General features: G+C 40.1%; 2 protein-coding genes and 2 long non-coding RNA genes across 4 annotated transcripts in view; 1 reads left to right on the top strand and 3 right to left on the bottom strand.

Annotated features, from left to right (window-relative positions):
- Positions 1–22,738, top strand: part of LOC132132129 (protocadherin-16-like) — a 109,757-nt gene that overhangs the window by 6,403 nt on the left and 80,616 nt on the right. The window contains exon 2 of the mRNA XM_059544414.1: positions 2,154–3,977. Within this exon, the coding sequence (XP_059400397.1) occupies positions 2,175–3,977 (1,803 nt within the window). The 5' untranslated portion in view covers positions 2,154–2,174. The remainder of the gene's footprint in view (positions 1–2,153; positions 3,978–22,738) is intronic.
- LOC132132860 (uncharacterized) lies at positions 14,945–15,481 on the bottom strand. Its single transcript, XR_009429097.1, has 2 exons — positions 15,255–15,481; positions 14,945–15,151 (listed from the first exon to the last, which is right to left on the bottom strand). It is a non-coding gene; the product is annotated as an uncharacterized LOC132132860 (long non-coding RNA).
- LOC132132408 (uncharacterized) lies at positions 16,662–17,270 on the bottom strand. Its single transcript, XR_009429031.1, has 4 exons — positions 17,178–17,270; positions 16,974–17,090; positions 16,807–16,882; positions 16,662–16,699 (listed from the first exon to the last, which is right to left on the bottom strand). It is a non-coding gene; the product is annotated as an uncharacterized LOC132132408 (long non-coding RNA).
- LOC132132318 (uncharacterized) lies at positions 17,354–21,838 on the bottom strand. The gene is made up of 5 exons (XM_059544704.1): positions 21,707–21,838; positions 18,419–18,572; positions 17,966–18,188; positions 17,759–17,885; positions 17,354–17,657 (listed from the first exon to the last, which is right to left on the bottom strand). The coding sequence occupies exons 1-5, from the start codon at positions 21,836–21,838 to the stop codon at positions 17,355–17,357; spliced, it is 939 nt and encodes a 312-aa protein (XP_059400687.1). The 3' UTR covers position 17,354.

The following is a 22,738-nucleotide window of genomic DNA, read 5'->3' as shown; positions in this document are numbered from 1 at the left end:
GGCATAGCTCAACTGTCATAAAAACCAACTAAGCCAGTCTCATATCAGTAAGGATCTTTTACTAAGACCTGCCAGCCACCTCCAATGTTAAACCAACCAGCTCCAGTCTCTTGACGACAGCTGGATGGCTAAAAGCAGAAAGCCCAAGGAGGTCTGGCACTGTGGTTGTCCAAATACTGAAAACTGAGCGGGAGTGAATTCCAAACCCATTTAGTCTGCGGAAACTGTGGCAACTGCTCATCCACAATCATTCATTTCAGACCCATCATAAGCATGGGTTTTGGTGAAAGATTTTCTCATTTGTCCCTCAAATAGAGCCAAGTTTCTTAAACTGATATATCCTATCCTGAGATGTTTTCTGTTTCATTTTCATAGTTCATCATCTCTTACAGTTTTAATGTTTCAATATTTCAAAATAATAATAATAAGGCTGTCAGCAGTTTGAATGTTGTGAGGAAGATTCACAAATCTTCAAATAGGAGTGAGACACATTGTGTGCCAATGCATTGTGTGCCTCAGAGAGAACAGTTTTTGTTTGTCTTATATGGTCCTTAATGAGCACTTATTTCAAATCAGTTGTTTCAACTCAATCTGTGTGACTTTAATGAGATTTGCGTTTCAGATCACTCATGCAATACTGCTGGTCATTTTGGTCTTTGTCCTAGATGTTTTTGGACATGTGATTTGTGTGTTAGTGTGACACTTTACATTTGACAAGCTAACACTGTATCACATGGTAATGAAGGTCTCAGCTGATTAGGACAGACAGCATGGAGCCCTGCCGGTCAACTGTGTTTGTGAGGTAAATTACTTGTAAATGCCAAAAATTAGAGGCACCAAACCATTTGGAAGTGTCCATATACACAGGAAAATTGGTTCAGAGTGCAGATATATTGCTGTGTAGTGTTAATATTTGTGATAAACAAAAGGTAAATAGTTTTTTGGGGGGAGCTCTACCTCTTTCACAAACCTACTGACTCATTGTAGCCACTAGAGGGAGCCTGGTTGAACAGCTTAGCAATGAATGAAAACATTCATGTGGTTTTATCTGGAGGGGTTCTTCCTTGTTAAAAAATGACACTGAAGTCCAGATGCAATATTTATTTTATTCCTTCTCTGAGTTATGTGTGTCTCACTGGAGAACTCTTAAACAGAACTGACAAGGACAAATTGCTTTTGTAATCCACTTATGTATAGAGACCACAACGGCCTGCAGTGATGATCTGCCATCATTATGCATTGAGGTTTGGATAATACAGACTTTAAAAACAGCTACTCTAGTCAGTGCAAGTGCACGGACTCCTGAGGTTTGTTGCGATTCCAGCCAAAGTAGTATAATTTCCTAATTGTGCTAGTGCACTTCTTCAGTGGCGTATAAAGTATCATCCGAAGTCTGACTATCTGTAGCAGATTGCTTCACAGAGGATTCAGCCTTCACATATATGACAAAAGGAGAGATGCTTTTCAACACATGCTCTGAAATCCTTTCTGGCTTTTTTTGTCTGAGTAATATCATTCTCTCTGCTCAGAATTAGTGGCTAGGTTTTACTTTGCAATATGGTTTTAAATAAGACTAACCCCCCCCCCCCCCCCCCCCCCCAGCCCACTTCTATATGTACAAGTTGCTCCTCTCTGCTATAACTGTGACAACCTCTGATGGAACCCACTCAATCTGAATATGACTGGAAAGAAAATATATTTTTTATTAGAGAGCAAATGCGGATTAATTTTTCTTTTTATGTAAAAACTATTTGCAAGAGGTGTCTATATTATAATAGGTTAATTATTTGATGTTTTATACACTACATTATTAAAGCCATTAGGACTATCAGAAAGTATCACAGAGAAGGCATGTTAGAATAATGGGAAAGATATGCATGTGGAGTGTGTTTTGAAAAGGCGTAGTACATGAATAATGGCATGCACAACATGTGAAATTCGCTTACTTTTTTACTGCCCTGACTGGGGGAAGCCTCTCCTTTGTGAAGCAAACGCACCCCTTTCTCTTGCATTCCAGCTGTCTGTGAGAGGCAGTGAGGGAATCATAGATCTGCATTGTTATCTATGTCATAATATTGTGCGCACTATTATGTGTTAATGCACTATACTGTGTTAATTTCATTGTGACAATCTGCTATTCTTCTGTTTTGCAGGTGTAAAGAAACTTTGACAAGATGACTCTGTTTAATGGTTTTGGGAAAAACACATGTGGACAGTTCAAGATGTGGGTATTCTGGAGGCTAAGGATGCTGTTGGTGTTTTGCGTAGTAGTGGAACTATTAACAGTAATGGTTGGCAGTGAGGGCACACCGGGTATTTTGGAACTCCAATTAGATGAGGAGCAACCTGAGGGGACAATAGTGGGCGACATTAGCACTGGTTTACTACCTGGAGTTACAGCTTCTCTATACTTTATCTCTGATCATGAAGGCACAGGCATTGGCAGTGATCTCCACATCGATGAAACCACAGGTATCATCAAGACTGCAAGGCGACTGGACAGAGAGGAAAGGGACCATTACAGTTTTATAGCAGTCACTATGACAGGTTTCACAGTCAAGGTCTCCATCACTGTAAATGATATTAATGACCATGCTCCAGCATTCCCCAAGAAGAAAGCCACTTTGAAGATCCCAGAGCTAACAGCGGTGGGAACTAAGTTTTCTCTTGAGCCAGCCACTGATGCGGATAAGGATCAGCTTACCGTACAAGGATATCAGATCAAAGAAGGTAATGTAGGACAAGTATTCCGTCTCCAGACCAAAAGAGCAGCAAACAAAGTCCTTTACCTTGACTTGGTGGTCAATGGAGTCTTGGATAGAGAAAAGAGATCCTCCTACTCCTTGGTGTTGGAGGCCTTTGATGGTGGATCTCCAAGAAAAACTGGTCAGATGAATCTTGATGTCTTGGTGCAGGACATCAATGACCATGCTCCGATTTTCAACCAAAGTCGCTACAATGCCATCATCTCTGAGAGCATTCCTCAGGGCAGCAACATCCTGCAAGTTTTTGCAACAGATTCTGATGAAGGAGACAACGGTCTTGTGTTGTACGAGATAAACCGACGACAGAGTGACCCGGACCGCTACTTCGTCATTGACCCTCGCTCTGGAATCATTACACTCAATAAGGCTCTAGACTATGAGATGAGGAAGGTTCATGAGTTGGTGGTCCAAGCTAGAGATAATGCAAGCCATCCAGAGATCACTAATGCCTTCGTTACGATCCACGTGCGAGACTACAATGATAACCAGCCAACCATGACCATTATCTTTCTCAGTGAAGATGGCTTACCCCAAATCTCTGAAGGTGCTCAGCCAGGCCAATATGTTGCTAGAATCTCTGTCTCAGACCCTGATTATGGCGAATACTCCAATGTCAATGTATCTCTTGAAGGAGGTGATGGTAAATTTGCTCTGACCACTAAAGACAGTATCATCTACCTCATCTATGTAGACCAGACTCTGGATCGGGAAGAGAGGGATTCTTATGAGCTTCGTGTCATGGCTACTGATTCTGGAACCCCACCGCTTCGTGCAGAGTCCTCATTTACGATTCATGTCACAGATGTAAATGACAACCCACCTCTCTTTGACCAACAGGCTTACAAACAGACCATACCAGAAGTTGTCTACCCAGGTAGCTTTGTGCTGCAAGTAACAGCCAGGGACAAAGACCAAGGTCCCAATGGTGATATCCGCTACAGCATCCTACCAGACAAGAAGACTCATGCCAGTTGGTTCATCATTGACCCCGTCACAGGTATCATAACCACCGCAACCAAGCTGGATTACGAGACGGACCCAAAGCCAAGCATCAAAGTAGTGGCCACTGATGGAGGACGACCACCGTTATCCTCCACTGCTCTGGTAGAAATAAACCTCCAGGATAGTAATGATAATGAGCCAGTGTTTGGAAGCACCTTCTACAATGTTTCTATCAAGGAGAACACATCAGCAGGAACCTGCTTCCTTGAGGTAGGAATGACTATGTTCTCCTTTTGTGTGTGTTCCTGTGATTGTATTTCTCTGATAGTAATGGCCATGATTATATTTTCCAGGTTTTACAATGCTAAATGCTGATTTCCTTATTTCGATTATTCTAAATTCTGATTCACAAGCTGTCAGTTTGATTCTTATTCGATTTGATTGTGATTAATTTGGCTATATTTTAATATGAAGGTCAATTTTTGCTTATATATGACTAATGCTGAAAAATATACAGGTTTTTTTTCTGACTGATATTAAAACATCATTATAAATTATCAATAAGAGGCTTTTGTTGTGAGAATTGGGCAGTACTGTTCATGGTGTGTGTTTTTGATTTTAGTAATTAGTGAAAAAAATTTAAAATCAAGATTTGTACCCAGCCCTAAATTTTGACTATAGCAGAAGGAACTAGTTTACATAACATCTGAGATGTCTTTAAACATAATTTCGAAGTATTGCATGTATTTGTTTTGGGTCTTTTATCTTGCTTGAAAGATAGGTTGTAAATTTGTAATTTTACTCACCTAGACAATTTGTAATTATGACATACGATTAGCAGATGTTATCCTCTGACAGAAACTTGCAGAAAGAGTTGCTTGGCAGATGGTAAAATTGTGCTTTTTTGTTTTTTTGAAATGTTGGTTGGTCTGTTGCCATGATAATTGTTGCCACCAAGTGGCAACTGGGCCAACTGTGTTCTCAAGCTGTTTTTACCCCCGTGGAGAAGAAATTAAAATTAGACCATGTATTCCCTAATAATAAGCAATTCCAGACTTCAAAGGACCTCTGTAATGTCCGTTTCCAACAGAAGCATCTGTTGCAAAATACCCTCCAGAACAAACATTTTAAATAAATACAGCAATTCCACATTGTTGCTGGCTCATTTAACATATATTTGGAACGGGTCACTGGTCAGCTTTTGGTGGAATTTGGTATGTGTTTTCACAGTATGGAGAAGAAGTAGGAGAGGGAGAGGAAAAGACAGATAGAGAGACAATGAGGAAGAAAGGAGACTTGCCATACACATAGAGAGGTGCATAAAGTCAGGAATAAAAAGGAAGCTGGAAGTGAATAGAGACCGTTCGGGGAATCTTGGAAACAAGGGGGATATTAGAAAGAATTCTATGAAACCAGTTTAACAGAGAGCTGTTTAAATTTCTCAAATAAATATAATTGTTTTCTATTTTAGTCACTCAACACAAATGACAAGAAAAAATACAATTGTATTTTCTATTGAAAGTATATTTTCAGAATTTTGGGCACAAAGCAGCACAGTGGGTTTTTCAGTACCCTTGAAGTAACTTTCATTGCATATATCCTTTTGGTCTCACCGGACCAGGCTTGGATTTTTTGGTATTCAAAACTCAGTAGCAGCAGTCCCTATGGCACCAGTCTGTACACATTGGCATGTGTACCACAAAACCGCCTGTGGTCACTGGTTCTGATCCACTTAGTGACAGGACTTGGCCTATCTTACTGTTTTCTGACATTGTAGCGATTGTAGACTTTGTCAATTTCTGAATCACTATTTGTCCCATTAATGTTTTCATGAAACTGGAAACTTTGGAGTGGGCAGCCATTTTGACTGTGGGATGAATTCAGTAAACAGTGGTACCATTTTGGAACATATTTCTTTATCTTATTCGTGCACCACCTGCCATCTAGTTTAACCAGACCCTAAAGGACTAAAATTATGCTATCATTCCTTCAGCACAAACATGTTTCCTATTTATTTATATTGGGATCATAATAGATTATGCCTTCTTTACTTGTTCACTGGCACAATTATAGTCACACTATTTCAGGTGCTAAACCAAATCTCATTTCATAAGCCCCTTTCACACTGCACGTTGGACCCGGAAAATTGCCAGAACATTGCTGGATTGCCTTCTGTGTGTACGCAAACACGTCCCGGGATTGATTCCGTGATCGATCCCGGGTAGGGGACCTAGTAATATTGCTGGGTTCAGTCCCGGAATGAGCTCTGTGTGAACAGAATCCAGTGTCGTAGTGATGACAAACGTTATCGTGTGACTCTTTTACAAGGTGTTTTGAAGGCCAAGACCAACATTCGCAATGAAGAAAATATGTGCAAACTGTAATGAAGCAGAGATCAGTTAGTTCCTACTAATTACACTAAAGCTGAGATTGTTCGCCAGTTTAAGTGAAAGTTAACGTGCCTAGTGTTTTTCGACTCATACATTACATGTCGCACCCTGATGTCACGTGTTATTACGGGACCTCTACGGGTTGTGTTTGAACGCACGCACTTATTCCGGTAAATCACTGGCAGTGTGAATGAACCAAAATCTAATGATCTGGGAATGATTGCCGGGACACATTACCCCCGTGTAATCCGTAATCTCAGTGTGAAAGGGGCCATAGGGATGTATAAATTTTGTATTGATCAAGATTTACATGATCATAGTGAAAAACACACCAAAACAGACAGCGTATAGCAATAAATCCATTATTTCTTCATGAATTTGCTCTTTAAATTGATAGAGAAGGATTTGTTTAATTAGTGTTTAATAAACTGATGCTACATAATATAAATTTTAGCACACCTCAGAATAAACATGCATTTGTCTATAGGAAGTTTAAGATGTTGATTAGTAATTTTGAATGAGAGATTGTATCGATAAATGTATATTTTTATTAGTTTACATTTCAAGCACTATCCCCCCCAACAAAAACACTCACTGCTAAACCAGCCATTTCCTCCAAAAACATGCATGTTTAACTTATTTTATAGATAGGATGGTGTATTATTTATACACTGCTGAAAGAGAACCTTTTATTTATTTTTCTGTTTCCTTTCTTCTCCCACGAGTAATTTCTAATGGAAGCAGTCTGCTCTAGTTTTCTCTTAATTGTTCTAGCCATTCAACAGATTTCGTGAGTAGGGTGCACAAACCAAACCCTGTTTGGGACAGTCCCTGTTATAGCGTGTTGGGATAAGAATGACCCTTCTTTATGTATTGGACAGAGGTCTCTCCACCCAATGCGCTCATGTATCAATCTTTGGGCTTTTCCATTTGAACCATTACACTTGCAGTTTTATGCTGATCTCAGAACAGATTTTGTTTCCATTGAAGGATTCCTAAAGTGTAAGAAATTGATTCCAAGTCAGTGTACACTGTCCACCCATTACTAAAACCAAAGGTCAGTCCCCTCCTGTTCATGTCTAATAATAAGTCTCTAAATTTTCAATCTGATGCATTTTAATTGTCTCTTATAAGGTGGTCTGGAACATATACATTTAATTCTAAAAAAAAGAGAGAGAAATGGACTTATACCCAGGAAATAATAAAGACAAACAAATCTCCAAGTGTCATCAAGAGCATAGCATTCTTGTACCTAGATTACTTTCACATTGGAGAAAAAGCATAGAGTTTATATGCTCTTCTTGTAGAAAGAAAGATCTTTTCCTGAATCGTGCCTTGGCAGCTTAGGGTCAGGTTCAGCTGGACAGATCTACAGTACCTAAAGCAATTCATTTTTATCATATGGATTTATTGTATGCTATTGTATGGATTTTTGGCAAGGTAGAGAGTTTATGTTCACAGGTGCAGATAGTGTTACATTCTCCACGTTAAACTGCAGAAAACAATTTTCTTCCCCTGTCGGATCAATTGTATGCACTGTGGTGGTTGAATGGGATTTTGTCCTATAGACTAATCACATTTAATAAAGCAGGGCCTGGACTGATGCTTATAGAGGAAGCTACCAGGGGAACAGTTTCCTGTAACACAAGACCAGCCCCCTGGTGGGATCACATTAAAAAAGTGCCCCACACCAGAAACAGGATCCAGACTGTGACTACACATATCTGTGCCATCCAGCAGTAGAGCACACAAAGCTTTTCTGTAGTTGGTAAATGGAGATCCTTAAAATTTACTTTTTATGCCCAATAAACTCCTTTCTATTAAAGCAAAACAATTAGTAATTGGGGGAAGTCGTGGCCTATTGGTTAGAGAGTTTGATTCCTAACCCTAGGGTTGTGGGTTCGAATCCCGGGCTGGCAATAACACGACTGAGGTGTCCCAGAGCAAGGCATCGAACCCCCAACTGCTCCCCGGGCGCCACAGCATAAATGGCTGCCCACTGCTGCGTACGTGCATGCACACCTTTGAATGGGTTAAATGCAGAGAACGAATTCTGAGTATGGGTCACCATACTTGGCTGAATGTCACGTCACTAAACAAACACATTACCAGTTTTATAAATGTTCTTAATCTCAAACACTGGTTGAAACCTCGGTCCTGCGGATGTACTGTAGGGTGCCAGTATGCCTCATTTTTGAATTCATGTTTGAATTCTTACCCGATATGGCATGAGGCATCAGCCTTTTCTTCATTTCCTCTACTTAGTTTTTCTAAAATTGCATTGTATTACTCAGTTTGGTTCCCTTCACCCTTTTTGTAGTGAAATGCTTACATTATCATCAAAATACTTATACAATCCTTTTTTTTTATCTGTCGAAATGACATATTTAAGTGTGCATCCTAATTTCTCCAATTTTACATGCAAATTACCTTATTTGCTGTCATTACAGAATTAAAACATCTGATAATTTATTAATTAAATGTAATCTTTAACAAACTTCAGAATAAATATCCATACTATATATGCGTTTACATGTATGCATGTATTTATTACATTTACCAGGTGCTTTTATCCAAATGTGGAACAAAAGCAATTCATCTAAGAACAAAAAATATGTATAATATACACTGCCAGGTTTATTACACGACTAGATTAGGAAGCAAGCTAGAGATAAGAAAAAAGTGAAAAAAGAGAAGAAATTGATTTCTTTATTTATTTGGGATGTGTGTAAGTGCAAATTCCACTTAAAACTCATTTTTTGTGCTTTGTTTTTCATTTATTTCAATAAAATTTTTATGTCAATAAAATGTTTAAGTTTTAGAGTTTTGAGGTCATTATAAAAAATAATAAAAAAGAAATAATTGGAATCAGGTATTCCAGAGAGCTATGCACTCTTGATTTCCAATCTTCTTATGCCTCTAACATTCGTTTATCTTCAATTCTGTTTGATTTCCTCCTCATTCTTTCATTTCTCTCCATATTTTTCACACATTGTTTGCATTTCCTACTGCTCTTGTGGCTGTTCGACCCACGCTCATTTGCGAGCTTGATCTCTACTGCTGTTGTCTTGGGGTAAAGCGGAGCAGCTGTGGCTATATCTGGTGACATAGTGTTGAGGCTGGCAAGCTCAAAGGTTTCAGGGTGCAGTCGTGCTGTTTAAGATCAGCTAATTGAATTTCATGATGTGTTGAGATGTCTATTACCATGTATGAATCCTTAGGGTCCAGAATGTTGCTGTTGGAGAGTTGCTTCATGAGACAGCAGGTGGTTGATGGCTTTAGAAGTGATGATTCCTTTGGGCTGTGAGGTCAGCGTTTTGGATAATTTTCCCAGAGTGTCATATTTGATATAATAAGTGATAAAGATGAAAAGCAGACATGGCCCATTATGACTGTAGGTAAGTAGAGGCCATCTGGTCATTTTCAGAAGATTGTTAGATACAATCTGGAATATTCTCATGAGGTATTACCTTATAGTGGAGAAGTCCAGCTTCAGTCAAGACATAAAGCTGTCGTCTGAGAGAACAAACAAACAGAGCAGTAACAGGATACACAATTTTGTTTAGTAAAGTGAAGTGACATTCAGCCAAGTATGGTGACCCATACTCAGAATTTGTGCTCTGCATTTAACCCATCCAAAATGCACACACACACAGAGCAGTGAACACACACACACACACACACACACACACACAGAGCAGTGAACACACACACACACACACACACACACACTGTGAGCACACACCCAGAGCAGTAGGCAGCCATTTATGCTGCAGCACCCGGGGAGCAATTGGGGGTTCGATGCCTTGCTCAAGGGCACCTAAGTCGTGGTATTGAAGGTGGAGAGAGAACTGTACATGCACTCCCCCCACCTACAATTCCTGCCGGCCCGGGACTCGAACTCACAACCTTTCGATTGGGAGTCCAACTCTCTAACCATTAGGCCACGACTTTCCAGCAATGTAGTATCTCAGCAATGTAAATCTGCTTGTATTTTACCATTGCTCATTTGTTTCCTCAGTATTACAATAGTTCTTGACAAAATCTGAAAAGTAGACAACCGCAGTTTTCCATTGTTGCGTTTTGGTTTTGTTATGTCTCACATGTATAATTCTTTCTGGTCAAAATGAGATTTCAGAGCAGCAATTCTCAAAAGTGTAAGGAGCTCCAAGGGTATATCAGATGAGGCGAATGATGATAATTCGCCAAGTAAGAATTATTAAATACAATTTAAAACTTTAACCGAAGCAAACTTTACTCCTAATAATGTTTCTCAGCTTAGTAGGCTGTAACTCTGCTTCTGTGGACATGGTTTAGCATGGAATAAAACAATTTCACTTGCCATGATTATTATCCATTCATTGCTTAAGACAAACATCCAATAAATTTGCTTGAAACTTGGCATGAAAGTGTTTTTTTTTCTTTCTCAGCATTGAGCTCTCATCTAGTCAAAGAGGCTAATGAGGCGCGAATAAAAGCGATTAGAGTTTAGTGAAAAGGAAATTAGGCGAATAGAGATTGGTAATTACTCACAATCTGCCTTTATTTCACACATATAGTACACACATTCAAATGCCACTCTCACTCCTTTCCCCTCAAACTTTACCTTCTATTTCAGACTACCCTCTCGTTATTTCAATCTATGATGTCCATCCTCCAATAAGCAGGACTTTCCCTCCCTTTCTTAAGCCATTGCCATCAAAAAGTTCAGATGAGTGAAATTTAATTATATGGCTACTGTGCGCACTAGACGCAGCCAGTAATAATACCTGCTGTATTGATTTAATGAACAGGTTGAGGCAAACAGTACATTAAGACCATGTATCTATGCTACAGTTGGATTAGAGTGTGAACCACAGCATGGCGACATTAATCCCTTTTTCTTTCGCTAACACCATCTTTATTTTTGTGTTCCTGTAGCTCAATTGGTAGAGCACTGCTTTATCAAGCGCAAGGTTGGGTGTTCGATTCCCCGGGAACACATGACAGGTAAAAATTCATAGCCTGAATGCACTGTAAGTCGCTTTGAATAAAAAGGTTAGGTTGAGTTAGGTTGAAGGCCAGAGGGTTCAGTGAGTGGTAGAAAAGTGGCGAGATTTCACAAAGACGAGCTGGCAGAGGATCAACCGAGTGGGATGGAGGTCAGTGAAGAGACCACCAGGGTAACAGCAAGATTACTGGTTGTGCTTGAAGGATAATCTAGGTGCCTGACAGTCTGCATAAGCAAGGATGGGTTAGAATGACCAATGATTAATGGCACCATGTGAGTATATGTGCCCTGTTTATTTGGCACGTTGGCTTATAAAGGTAAATGTTTAAGACCGTAAATTAAAAAAATTAAATTAATAAAATGTATGCATTTAGCTTATAAAGGTAAATGTTTAAGACCGTAAATTAAAAAAATTAAATTAATAAACATTTTATTAATTTGAAATGTATGCAAAAAGCCAACGTGCCAAATAAACAGGGCACATATACACACATGGTGCCATTAATCATTGGTCATTCTAACCCATCCTTGCTTATGCAGACTGTCAGGCTCCTAGATTATCCTTCAAGCACACCCAGTAATCTTGCTGTTACCCTGGTGGTCTCTTCACTGACCTCCATCCCACTCGGTTGATCCTCTGCCAGCTCGTCTTTGTGAAATCTCGCCACTTTTCTACCACTCACTGAACCCTCTGGCCTTCAACCTAACTCGCAGGACCGTTATTTCCCTCCATGTGCTGCCATTACATAATTCCCTGTCAGTATTTTTAAGGTTTGTTTGCATTACGTTTAAGAGGCCGTACATTAACCTGAGGTTTTTGTTTGATGGGAAAGGGAGCTTACTGCATTTTTCCAAACCTCATGCTGAGTTGATTGATCTACCCTTGGCAGGGTTTGGGTAAACTTGTTTGAGTTGGCATCAAGCATGGCTCTGCGAGATTTAACTCTGTGGAAAAGATCCTGACTACCAAGGAGAAAGAAACGGAGGTGCTTCCACTCAAAATTCACGCATTGTGTCTGCTTTATTGTTTATTTATGTCCACTTGCATTGGTTATTTTAGCGCTCTTCTTCAGAAAGCATACAGAAATCTTAGGAAATTTATCCAGCATTTTTTTTCCAGCTGATTAGATGTTTTTGAGTATTTTTATTCTAGTTAAAATGGCTTTTTAGTCTGTTTATGACCAATATAGTTTTTGCCTATTTGTGTAGTTGTCTATCGTTACCATACCTACCGTTTGTGTAGTTTGGGATGGGGGGGGGGGGGCGTATGGGTTAAAAACGTTAAAATTAAAAACTTAAACGACCATTTTTTTTTTAAGAAATCAATACTTTTATGCAGCAAAGTTGATCAAAAGTGACAGTAAATACTTAAGTGTTTTTCATACTGTCAGCCCAAATCCTATTTTGTGCATATCCAATTGGTATCTGATCTAAATGACTGACTGTCCACACTGTGTGTCGCAACTGTACAAATCCAATTTGCGTGTCCCATAGCACTCTGTTTTGCTAAATATTTGCATTGGTATATTTGGCAATGACGTTGCGTTGTTATGCCTACAGAAACGCAGAAAGCTGGATGTGCGACTTTATTCCATATTGCCGTCTCCACTGATTTCAGAACTCAAAGAGGTGCATATACTAGCAGTATATTGTCTTTTACTGCTTGACTTGCACTTCGCAACAGCACAAGCTTGTTTCTGCAAAGAACTTCATCATGTTTTCTACAAAAACGTCTGATGTGTTTTCATTTTACATGTTGAGAGAACATGAAAAAGCTATGCTAAATCTGATCTGAACGGTCAGTCTGAAATGGATTTCAAGGAATGTGATTTGGATAGGATTTCAAACCACATATAAATGTTGCTTAAAATGGATTTGCAAAAATTGGATTTCAAAATTCTTTGCCATTCAGACTATTTAAACATGATCGGATTCAAATTGGATTTGCACAAAATTGGATTTGGGCTGACAGTCTGAACAAGACTTAAAGCCTATCTTTCAAGTTGAAGATCCCTGTGAATGAACGTGTAGATAAATAGTGTAGGAATTCGACTTGTGTGAAGAAATTAATCATAAATGTGCATTAAAACAGTTTTTTAAAAGAAATTGTGAGTAAAATTACTTCCGTTGTGAAAAACCCTCTGATCGGAAGTGACGCAACGGCCGGTAAACATCGTCTCTTCGTAATGGAGTCAGATAGTGAAGAGGTTGCAGTAGGGATAAATGTCAACTCTTACGATGGGCCATTGCCGTATAATTACGAGCCGCCTAGGCGAGAGAGGGGTCAGGCAGAGTTAAGGGGAAGGGTAAATGGACAGAGGAGAGAGATAGAGTTGTGGTGTGAGGAGAATCGGTTGAGAATTGGGCAGGTGTCTTGGTGAGTGACCAAAGGCTAAAGCCAATTGTGGCTAACGTCTCCATGTTTAACACATTGCAGTATCTTTAATAAATCATATTTAGCAATATTGCTGTCGACTTTGTTGTTTTTCAAGCATCCATGTAGATTGTCACCATTTATGCCAGCAACATGTGTCTTAAAATAATTAATTTAGATCCCAGATTTTAAATGAATGTTGTAGGATGTAGGCTATAGCTTACATATGTGACGGTCAGCTAGTCTGGATAGGGATAGAAATTCTGTGCATTTCTACACAACACAGTTTACCGTGAAATTTTGTAGAAATTGCTAGCTGATTTTTAATCAATAACTGCTTTTAGACCTAGGTGTCCGCATGTTCTGCTTCTGCAGATGTCAAGCGTTTGGGCCGTATATCTAAACAACATAACCGGACAGCTGGAATTCCGAACTTAGTCGGCTGTTATACTACTCACCTTAGTATTTCCGACGGACATTATGTAAATGAGCTCACATGTACTGTGGAGTACGTGTATGAAAGCGGTTAGTCTTCCGGCTAGGACGGGAATATGCTGTTCATGTAAATACAGTCATTGTAACAAGGATCTTTTATTGTCACGTGAAGGGATACTGGTTGTAAGGCATGCAGATAAATGCATCTAATTGACAGTCTATACTGTACAGGGGGTGTGTCTTTTTACAGTGCATATTTACCCAAGTTTTAGGAAGTAAGTAGTCTACATGTTGTTTCTTACAAGGTCTTACACCAACCATTAGAGCTACAAGGAGGGAAAGAGATTGAGTTTATCTTAGCACATTTGCTTAACAGGTGCTTGTGTGGTAGATGTGAGGCTATGCCATCAGCATTGGAGAGTGTGTGCTGTAGGGAGGTCGACGCCTATTGGTCCCTTGTCCAAAACCTAGATCCCCCAGAAGACATTACCTGCCTCACACTCCATCCAGGGTTTGAAGCATCCTGTCTGAATCCTTTTGTGCTGCAGATAGCATACATGAACTTCAAAAAGGAACATGGCCCTCTTCAAGCCAGCAGACCACAGTAGGTTTTGAGCAAAAATTATTTCACACTGCAATTCAAAGAAACAGCTTTTCTACACCAAAATAGTAAATCCTGTTAAGCAGGTTTTTAAACTCAGTGGTTTCCATATACTTCCTATAAAAACAACTTTGGTGTTGTGTAGTACAGTAGAATATCAGCCGACAGGACATGCAATATTTACCATTGGAATTGTTTACTATGAAAACATGGTATGATCAAAATGTAATTATGTCCCAATCTACACCACAGGCAGTTCCGATACACAGCATAAAGGCAGGTTGTCCGCTGGGCGTACGGAATAATAGGCAGGAACATTAGGAAAGCCATACCTTCATGTGTTGTGTCAGCAATAAGGAGGCAGTTTGCAGAGGAGGGACAAACATACAAAGGTTTCCAGTGGCCCCGCTTGGAAGACGATTAATAAATCCATAGTGAAACAAACTATACTGGTAAAATTGATCTTTTATTACATGTTAAAACGTGAGTGTCGTGCGAGATGGAGGCTGACTGCCTCATCCTTGGCAACCTTCTGGACGGAAGAGGTGAGGGGGGGCGGTGCAGCAGAGGACAAGACGGCACTGCTTTCTTGTAGGGCCTGTGGTGACTTGCAGTATTCCTCTACCAGAGAGACCATAAGATTTGTTGCGTATCCTTGAGGAGAGAAATGTTTAGAAAACATTTAGTAACATGGATGACTCGCATAAAGATAGATTCACACAAAAAAGATATTGAAAAACTAAGTGAAACTACTAACCGTAAGATGGTTTCTCCTTGATGGGGTGGACTACCCAGCCACCTTTCCGAAACCGTGGGTAGTGAACAGCGTAGCGTACCTCACCCTCACTAGTTCGCGCTACATCTCTGTTGCCATTACTATTGAAATGTAGGGCTGCCAAGGGAAGTCTGTACGAGATAAGTAGATAGAACATTAGGTCTCCAAAGCTAACCCAATGCAGTGAAATGCAACAGAAATATGACATTAATGTTTTCAGTTCAAATGGGTCTAAGACAATGACTCATATTTGCAATTATTTGTTTGCAAACAATATGTAATGCTGTTATCAATCTATAACATTTTGGTCTGCTATACAAGACTGCATTAGTTTTTAACCATATTCATTCTGTCATAATTTCCTGAAATTGAAAAAAAAAAAACACTAATTTTATTAGTATCGATACTTTTAAGTGATAACACTACCTGCTGTACATCCCAAGAAAAGAAAAGCCAGTGTGTTTGGGAGCAAAGTGCAGAATAAGGGAATGGTAGGCCTCCAGGGAGAATGTCTGATGCTGAGGTGACAATTGTTGAATATCCTTTACCAGTGCTTTCCTGGCAGCTACACTCTCTAGTTTAGTGGGTGCTGGTGATCCTGAATAAAACGTATTCTGTCATATAATCTCTCGCATTTCATAACACAAGTAATTATTAGTACACATGGGGTTACGTATTGATAAAACCAAACTAAAATTTACAAGCACTGAAAAAAGGTTAGCCTCAAAACATTTGACATCTTTTAACATAGGCTATTATGTTGTACCTGGTTCCAGCCACTCCTTGTTTCTTGCCTCTCCTTCCAACAGTGGATGTGCGCAGCTGGTAAATGCTGGAGAGCTGTGTCACAGTGTCTGGGTTGTGTCCCTGGGTTTCCACTAGATGTCCTCCTTTCCCACGGTGTCTGTCACCTTATTTACTGTCTGTTCCCTTATTTGGTCACCTTCCTCCTTGTTTGAGTTAATTGATTATTCCCCACCTGTCTCCAGTTCCCTCATTCACCTTCTGTGTATTTATACCCGGTCTGTCTGAGTATGTGTCACGGAATCCTTGTTGAATGTTTAATTCATGTCCGTCAGCTCTTGTCCTTGCCTTGTGTTCATGTCTTGTTTATGTTTGGATGGATGTTTTGGTCTCGACCCCTGCCTGGACTGTTTACTCTATTTGGATTACCCTTTAATAAAAGACTTACCTGCAATTGGTTCCCTCTCCCGTGGTTCTTTGTAACACCGATCGTGACAAGCTGTGTTCATGTATGTCCTGTACATGATTTATCATACTCTGCCATTTTGCCTGCATCTCATCTGGATCTCCTGTAGGGGTGGAAGCTGCGGTCCAGTAGAGATGGTTGATAATGGCAGGCCTCCACAGCTTCAGATCCTCACAGTTCCTCTCTTTTGCAGCAGCATCCAGTGCTTTCTGTACACCTGTTCCAGAGCAGACAAACAGAGCAGAGCAAATTAATTATTAGGAAAGTGAATTTAACTACAAAAACAAGTCTGTTATATAGAACTACCAACATCACAATACATACTTTTCCCAATATGCCAGACGTCAAAGAAATGCTTTGTTCCTTCTGAACACATTTTCTCACGTACCCACTTGGCCACCTAAAACTCAAATTGATTTTATAGAATTTATTTTGAGTGATACTGTGCCTGTCAATGCTGTTCAGCTATGGATCTCTCCTAGCATCATTACCTGCCGATTTCTGTCTGTTATCAGAGCAGACACTTGCATGTCTTGGTCCATCAGGAACTGCATACTCCGCTTTAGACCCTCTAGCTCACACCAAGAGCTGCTTGGGACTTCTGAGCTCTGTAAAACCAACTGATTATTACTGAACAGTAACTGTAATATCAGTAACTAAATCACACACAAGATTTCTGTGTGACATCAACTTACTTGGACAAGCTGAACATCCAAAACTTTGTTAATTCGATCCTCAATCAAGGAGTAGCTACCATACTTGGCACAGTGTCCAGGAGAACCTGATCTAAGAACATCAAAAACAGTTACATTTATAGGTTAATGCAAAAACACATTGACCTGTTCTACATCAGTGACGTGAGCTGGACCATTCTACCTGCAGTCACCAGACAGGATCAATCCACCCCCAGTCTCCTTCAACTCCCTGATGATCCCACTCTGCTCATTCCTCCAGGCCTGCACGATGGTAGGGATAGTGTAATAGCGCTGATGGCAGAAAAAAGTGCCGGGACTTATGCACTGCAGTCCAAACAGCTTCAGCATCCTGATTGTCTGAGTAGCCATGCAACCTGAGAAGTGGATGGCACCGCTGAGTAAAAGGTTGCAGGCAGGCATGTTTCGATGCACCTTCTCTTGGTTTTGCCAGTAACGCTCATAGCCACAAGTTCCGCAGGTCTGAAAGATGATAGAAGATTCAATACTCAAGCAGCTTTAAGATGAGCCAGTAAAAAACCTGTATAGTTACCTGTATAGACAGTTGCCAATTAAGACATTACCTGCTTGACTTTTATAAAAGTTCCTTCCGGGTGCATTATGTGTCCCTGGGTTTCCCCACAGCATGCAGGGCAAACTGTGAACAAGGACAGCAACTGCCTCTGGCAAACAATGAACTTGTCAACAGCACTGAAAACAAGAAAAGGAAAACACTCATTAATTCTGACTATGACATCAGAAACAGTTTCCATTAATAAAAAGGTTTTTACTTTGGGTCACTGAGAGATTCCAGCTCTTCTGGTTCCTCCTCAGAGGACTCTCTCAACATCTCCTCCCCTGGACTCCATGACATATCACCAGAATGGTTGACAATATAAGAAAATGACCATTCATCATCACTTTGTTCAGGACTGGCCAGTGGAGTTGATCTGCGATGCTCAAACCTTTCGGTTTGAGTCCCCACATCCACCATCTGAGGCTTTACCTGAACACCTTAGATGAAAGAGATTCATCTTAATAATTGTTCACCATTGTACATTCATTGGTAACAACACATGCACTATCTAATGCAACCCAGTAAGTTCTAAATTTTTAATGTTTACTGTCTGAAAAGTGGAAATGACAAAATAGTAACCATGGAGATCATGAAAATTTTTGACGTAATCCTTATTTGTGATTGTTTATGGCATGTATAGTGAATGCTAGATATATAAGCTAACTACCTAATGAACGATGTAAACATCTTATGTTGCACTGTGATCCACGATGGACCAGTTCTGGCTCAGGGTCCATTGTAGAGATGTCTCCATCTCCATCAGGATCTGAAGTGGCAGTTGCACCTGCCCCGTCTTTGCTGGCAGCACTCTCTCCCAAAATCTGAAAAGTGAAAGTGACGTGACATTCAGCCAAGTATGGTGACCCATACTCAGAATTTGTGCTCTGCATTTAACCCATCCGAAATGCACACACACAGAGCAGTGAACACACACACACACTGTGAGCACACACCCGGAGCAGTGGGCAGCCATTTATGCTGCGGCACCCAGGGAGCAGTTGGGGGTTCAGTGCCTTGCTCAAGGGCACCTAAGTCGTGGTATTGAAGGTGGACAGAGAACTGTACATGCACTCCCCCCACCCACAATTCCTGCCGGCCCGAGACTCGAACTCACAACCTTTCGATTGGGAGTCCAACTCTCTAACCATTAGGCCACGACTTCCCTAAACAGACCGAGATCACAACTTTGAACTCTAAAAAATGTTGTCCTTTCATGAAAATCCCCCATTCATGCATTATTTAAAAGACTGTTAATCTTTTCAAAATCTTTTTAAAGTACGTTAGTCCCGAGCTGCATTCCCTCGCATGTGCCTTGTTGATACCAGCTTCGATTAGTCAAAGAAAACCAAGGCAAATCCGATTTAACTAAGAAAACTAATATTGTAAAGAATTACTTGGATGCGTTTTGGAGACAGTGAAAAGTGCGCGCTCTTTCTTTCAGTCAAACATGCACCCTGTCACAAGGGCAGCAGTTCATCTACATTACTCACCGATCAAATAAGACTTTGGCGGGACAAAAAAATCAATTTGGCGGGCGCTAAAACAAGTTAAATGCAGGAAAATTCATGCGTGAATTTAACCGAGTAGTAATATGCGAATGCGACCACATAAAATTGTAATTAAAAAAAATAAAATTTTCTGGAACCCTGTCTTAATAGCTCAATAAAATAAGTGGCAGGAGGCTCATGTGCAGCCTCACGGGGTGTAACAAGAGTAAGCTGATGGCAGCTAGGCGGGCTTTCGTGCCATGGCAAGACTAATCCATTATAACGTCAAGAAAAATACATTTGCAGAAATTACATGCAGAGCTACATTTCGATGCAACAATTTGTATATGGTATTATAAGACTTACTGTGCAAAGCTCCCGTTTTCGACGCGCAGATTCTCTGCTAGTGCTAACATTAACGTTAAACTCTTCACTCCCGCCAGATTTTGCAGGTGGACTTGCATGCACCGATGGTACAGCTCCATTTGCCAGCCTTACCCACTCTTTTCGTCGAAATCCCATGCGAAATTCCATAAGATCTCCTTGGTTGTAGCTGTCCGGTGTGAAGTGTTTTTCACATACCACCGTGTGTCTTGTCAACGAGGAGGCAACGAAATTGCTTCTCTTTGCCTGGACGAAACGTATCCAAGCACGGAAATCTTTGTGTTTCTTGTTTGGAAATCGGTGGACCCGATGGCCAGACAAGTTGGAGTTGTTGCATCCAAAACAAACACAAGAATTCACCATTGTGACAACTCAAACCTACTATAACTATAATAACGATAACGACAATCTCTATTTTCTGTTTCCACCTCTCAGACTACGTAAACCCACACTGAGAACCAGGGCTGCAGCGCCTATGTTTGCCTGTCGTTACGTCATATGACGCGTTCTCTGGGAAAAGGCGGTTTTTTGGCGCGTAGCTTAGAATAGGCACTTTTTTTTCTTAATTTCTGCCCGTGGGTGTTGTAAAACATATGTATTCTTATGTACGTCTTTTTAAATTTACACTTTTTTATACAATATTCTGTATAAATTAAGTTATAAAATTAAATTGAAAGATGGCCTTTAAGATTGTTACAAAAAAGTAAAAAAAAAAAACGCATTATCCCACAATTGCTTTTATTTGAAATTAACTTGTACTGAACCTAGATTAATCTTTTAATATGGTGGCGTTCTGTGGAAGCTTATTCCGCCAGCTGTGGTCCTGTGGAGATAACGATTGTCTTCTACACTCCAGGTGATGATTTTGACCCTGGTTCAATGGGCGTCTATGGTGTGCTGAACCATTCATCATTGTTCCAGTAGCACACACTGCTCTGAGCTCAAGTGTTTTGCCTTGGGATGACTTTACCCCTGGAACGCAGTGCTCTCAGTGCTTACAAGGAGAAAGTGGATATGAGGCCACTCTGTGATTGCAGTAGAACTTGACCGGATCATCTGGCTCAACCTGCTCCACCTGCAAGCAGAGATAATTGGCTTCTAATAAAGAACCCTGTGTCCCACATAATGAGGTTGAGATGTTTCCTTCGCTCCGTTTCTTCTAAAGATTGGGTAGATGGGCCAGTGCTGATCAAACAGAAATGTCCGATAAGATCTTTGGACTCTTGAATGTTCAATAAAAGCTCTCAGCTGTCTTGCGGGGAGGAAGTGCCATTATTGGATGGTTTCCAGCTAATCAATTCATATACAGGAATTTAAACATGGATCATTCCTATCCAGGTGCTGACAAATAGCCAGTGTTGGGGAAGTTACTTTTAAAAAGTAGTGTTTGCTCGTTACTCGTTACTTTTTAAAAAAGTAATCCGTTACTTTACTTAGTTACCCCCTTTGGAAAGTAACTTTTTATGTTACTCGTTACTTTTACGTTACTTTTATGTTGCTTGACTTTGGGCAGAACCCAATATCTGTTCCTTAATGTGTAGGCCTACATAAAGTTATACTATGGAGGACGTAACAGGTATTTATTTTGTGCTCTTTATTATAAAAAAAAAAATAGTATCAATAAGCTCCTTAGGAACAACATGGTAACCTCAAAATTGGTCATATGTCTCAAAATAAAACATGCATGCCTCATCTAAATCCAACAGAAAAAATAATAACTTAAAAATGGCTTGATGTCGATGGCTTGTGTAAATAAAATAAAATGGCACAATACAGTTTAGAGGCAAAGACATTTTAGCCAAAATAAAATCAAGCACAACTTATAGCATGACTAGCCTCAGAATTAAAAAGGCTATGTTAACTGAATATGCTGGCCCTACTTCACAGTATGATGGGCAGATAGAAAAGAGGATATTAGGCATAGGCTTGAGTTGTCTATAGCATGGGTGGCAGGCAACCTATTCCACATCAGCACAAAATGGGTGATTATACCTCATCAGGAGCAGTCTTTCAAAACGTTTATCTGAAAGTCTGTTTCTTCTGGGGGTAAGCACAAGACCTCCCAGGCTGAACAGCCTTTCCACCGGTGCACTGGATGGTGTGGCAGTGTTGTATTTCATGAACACAGCTTTCACTCGGGGGAAACGGTTGAGAACTTCTAATTCTGAGCCTGATCTCATGTACTCAAGTACCTCTGAGTCTGCACTAAAGGCCATTGAGTCTTCCTCCTCCTCACCAAAAGAAAAAAAGTCCTTTTCATTGGCGCTGCTGTGTGCGGCAACTTCTCTGTTTTTATTCTCAGCCGGCTCTGCATCATGGGGTAGAGTGCGACACTCCGCGATGAGCAGCGCACGCGCCGCTTCTCTCCACTCCACTCCCCCTATCCACCGAACTTTACATTTCGGCAACGTCAACGCAGCCAATAAAGCTTCCCTGCTCTCCAACACCGGTGCGAATCGCGTCTTGATAGCCTAGGACAAAATGATATAGAAGAAATAAGCTTAGTTTTCAGACATACGACTCACTCTATCAAGGTAGAAAAAAAGAGGAAAAAAAAGAGGAGAAAAAAAGAGAGATTTTGAGAAAAAATATATATTTTGTTTAAAAGTACACATTTCAAGCTTTCTATATATTTCTCAGGTCTGTGAGGCAAGTAGCTTATCTGAGTTTATCTGAGACTCCAGTTCACGGCATGATGATTATAGCCTATTGCATGCTATATTTACTTTCTTATTTATTAAATTCAGGTAATTGGTTGATAAAACATCGATTAAAATTAAGATACAATTAATACAAAACGAAATTCATTTTAAAGAAAGGCTTTCTACAAAAACAAACTTAATAAAGTGGTCAAAATCATGTCTGCCCACTCCATTTGTCTCCCGATATATTGCGCAAAATTATGATCTTACTCATGCTTTACACTTTTCATATAATCAACATACATGAAATACATTTTTTTATTTATTTTATTTACACATAAATATGAAACTAAATCTTTAATGACTAGGATACAACACGTAGGCCTGTAGCTAACTTTCAGATAGGCTATTAAGAATTGGCTTACCTGTACAATTACACCCGGTAGGTCAGCTGTCATCCTTGAAAGTCCATTT

Source organism: Carassius carassius, chromosome 49 (genome assembly GCF_963082965.1).
Source record: "Carassius carassius chromosome 49, fCarCar2.1, whole genome shotgun sequence".
In the NCBI taxonomy this organism is placed as follows: Eukaryota; Metazoa; Chordata; class Actinopteri; order Cypriniformes; family Cyprinidae; genus Carassius; species Carassius carassius.
Note: the sequence above shows the minus strand (reverse complement) of the source record. Positions and strands in the feature narration are given on the sequence as shown.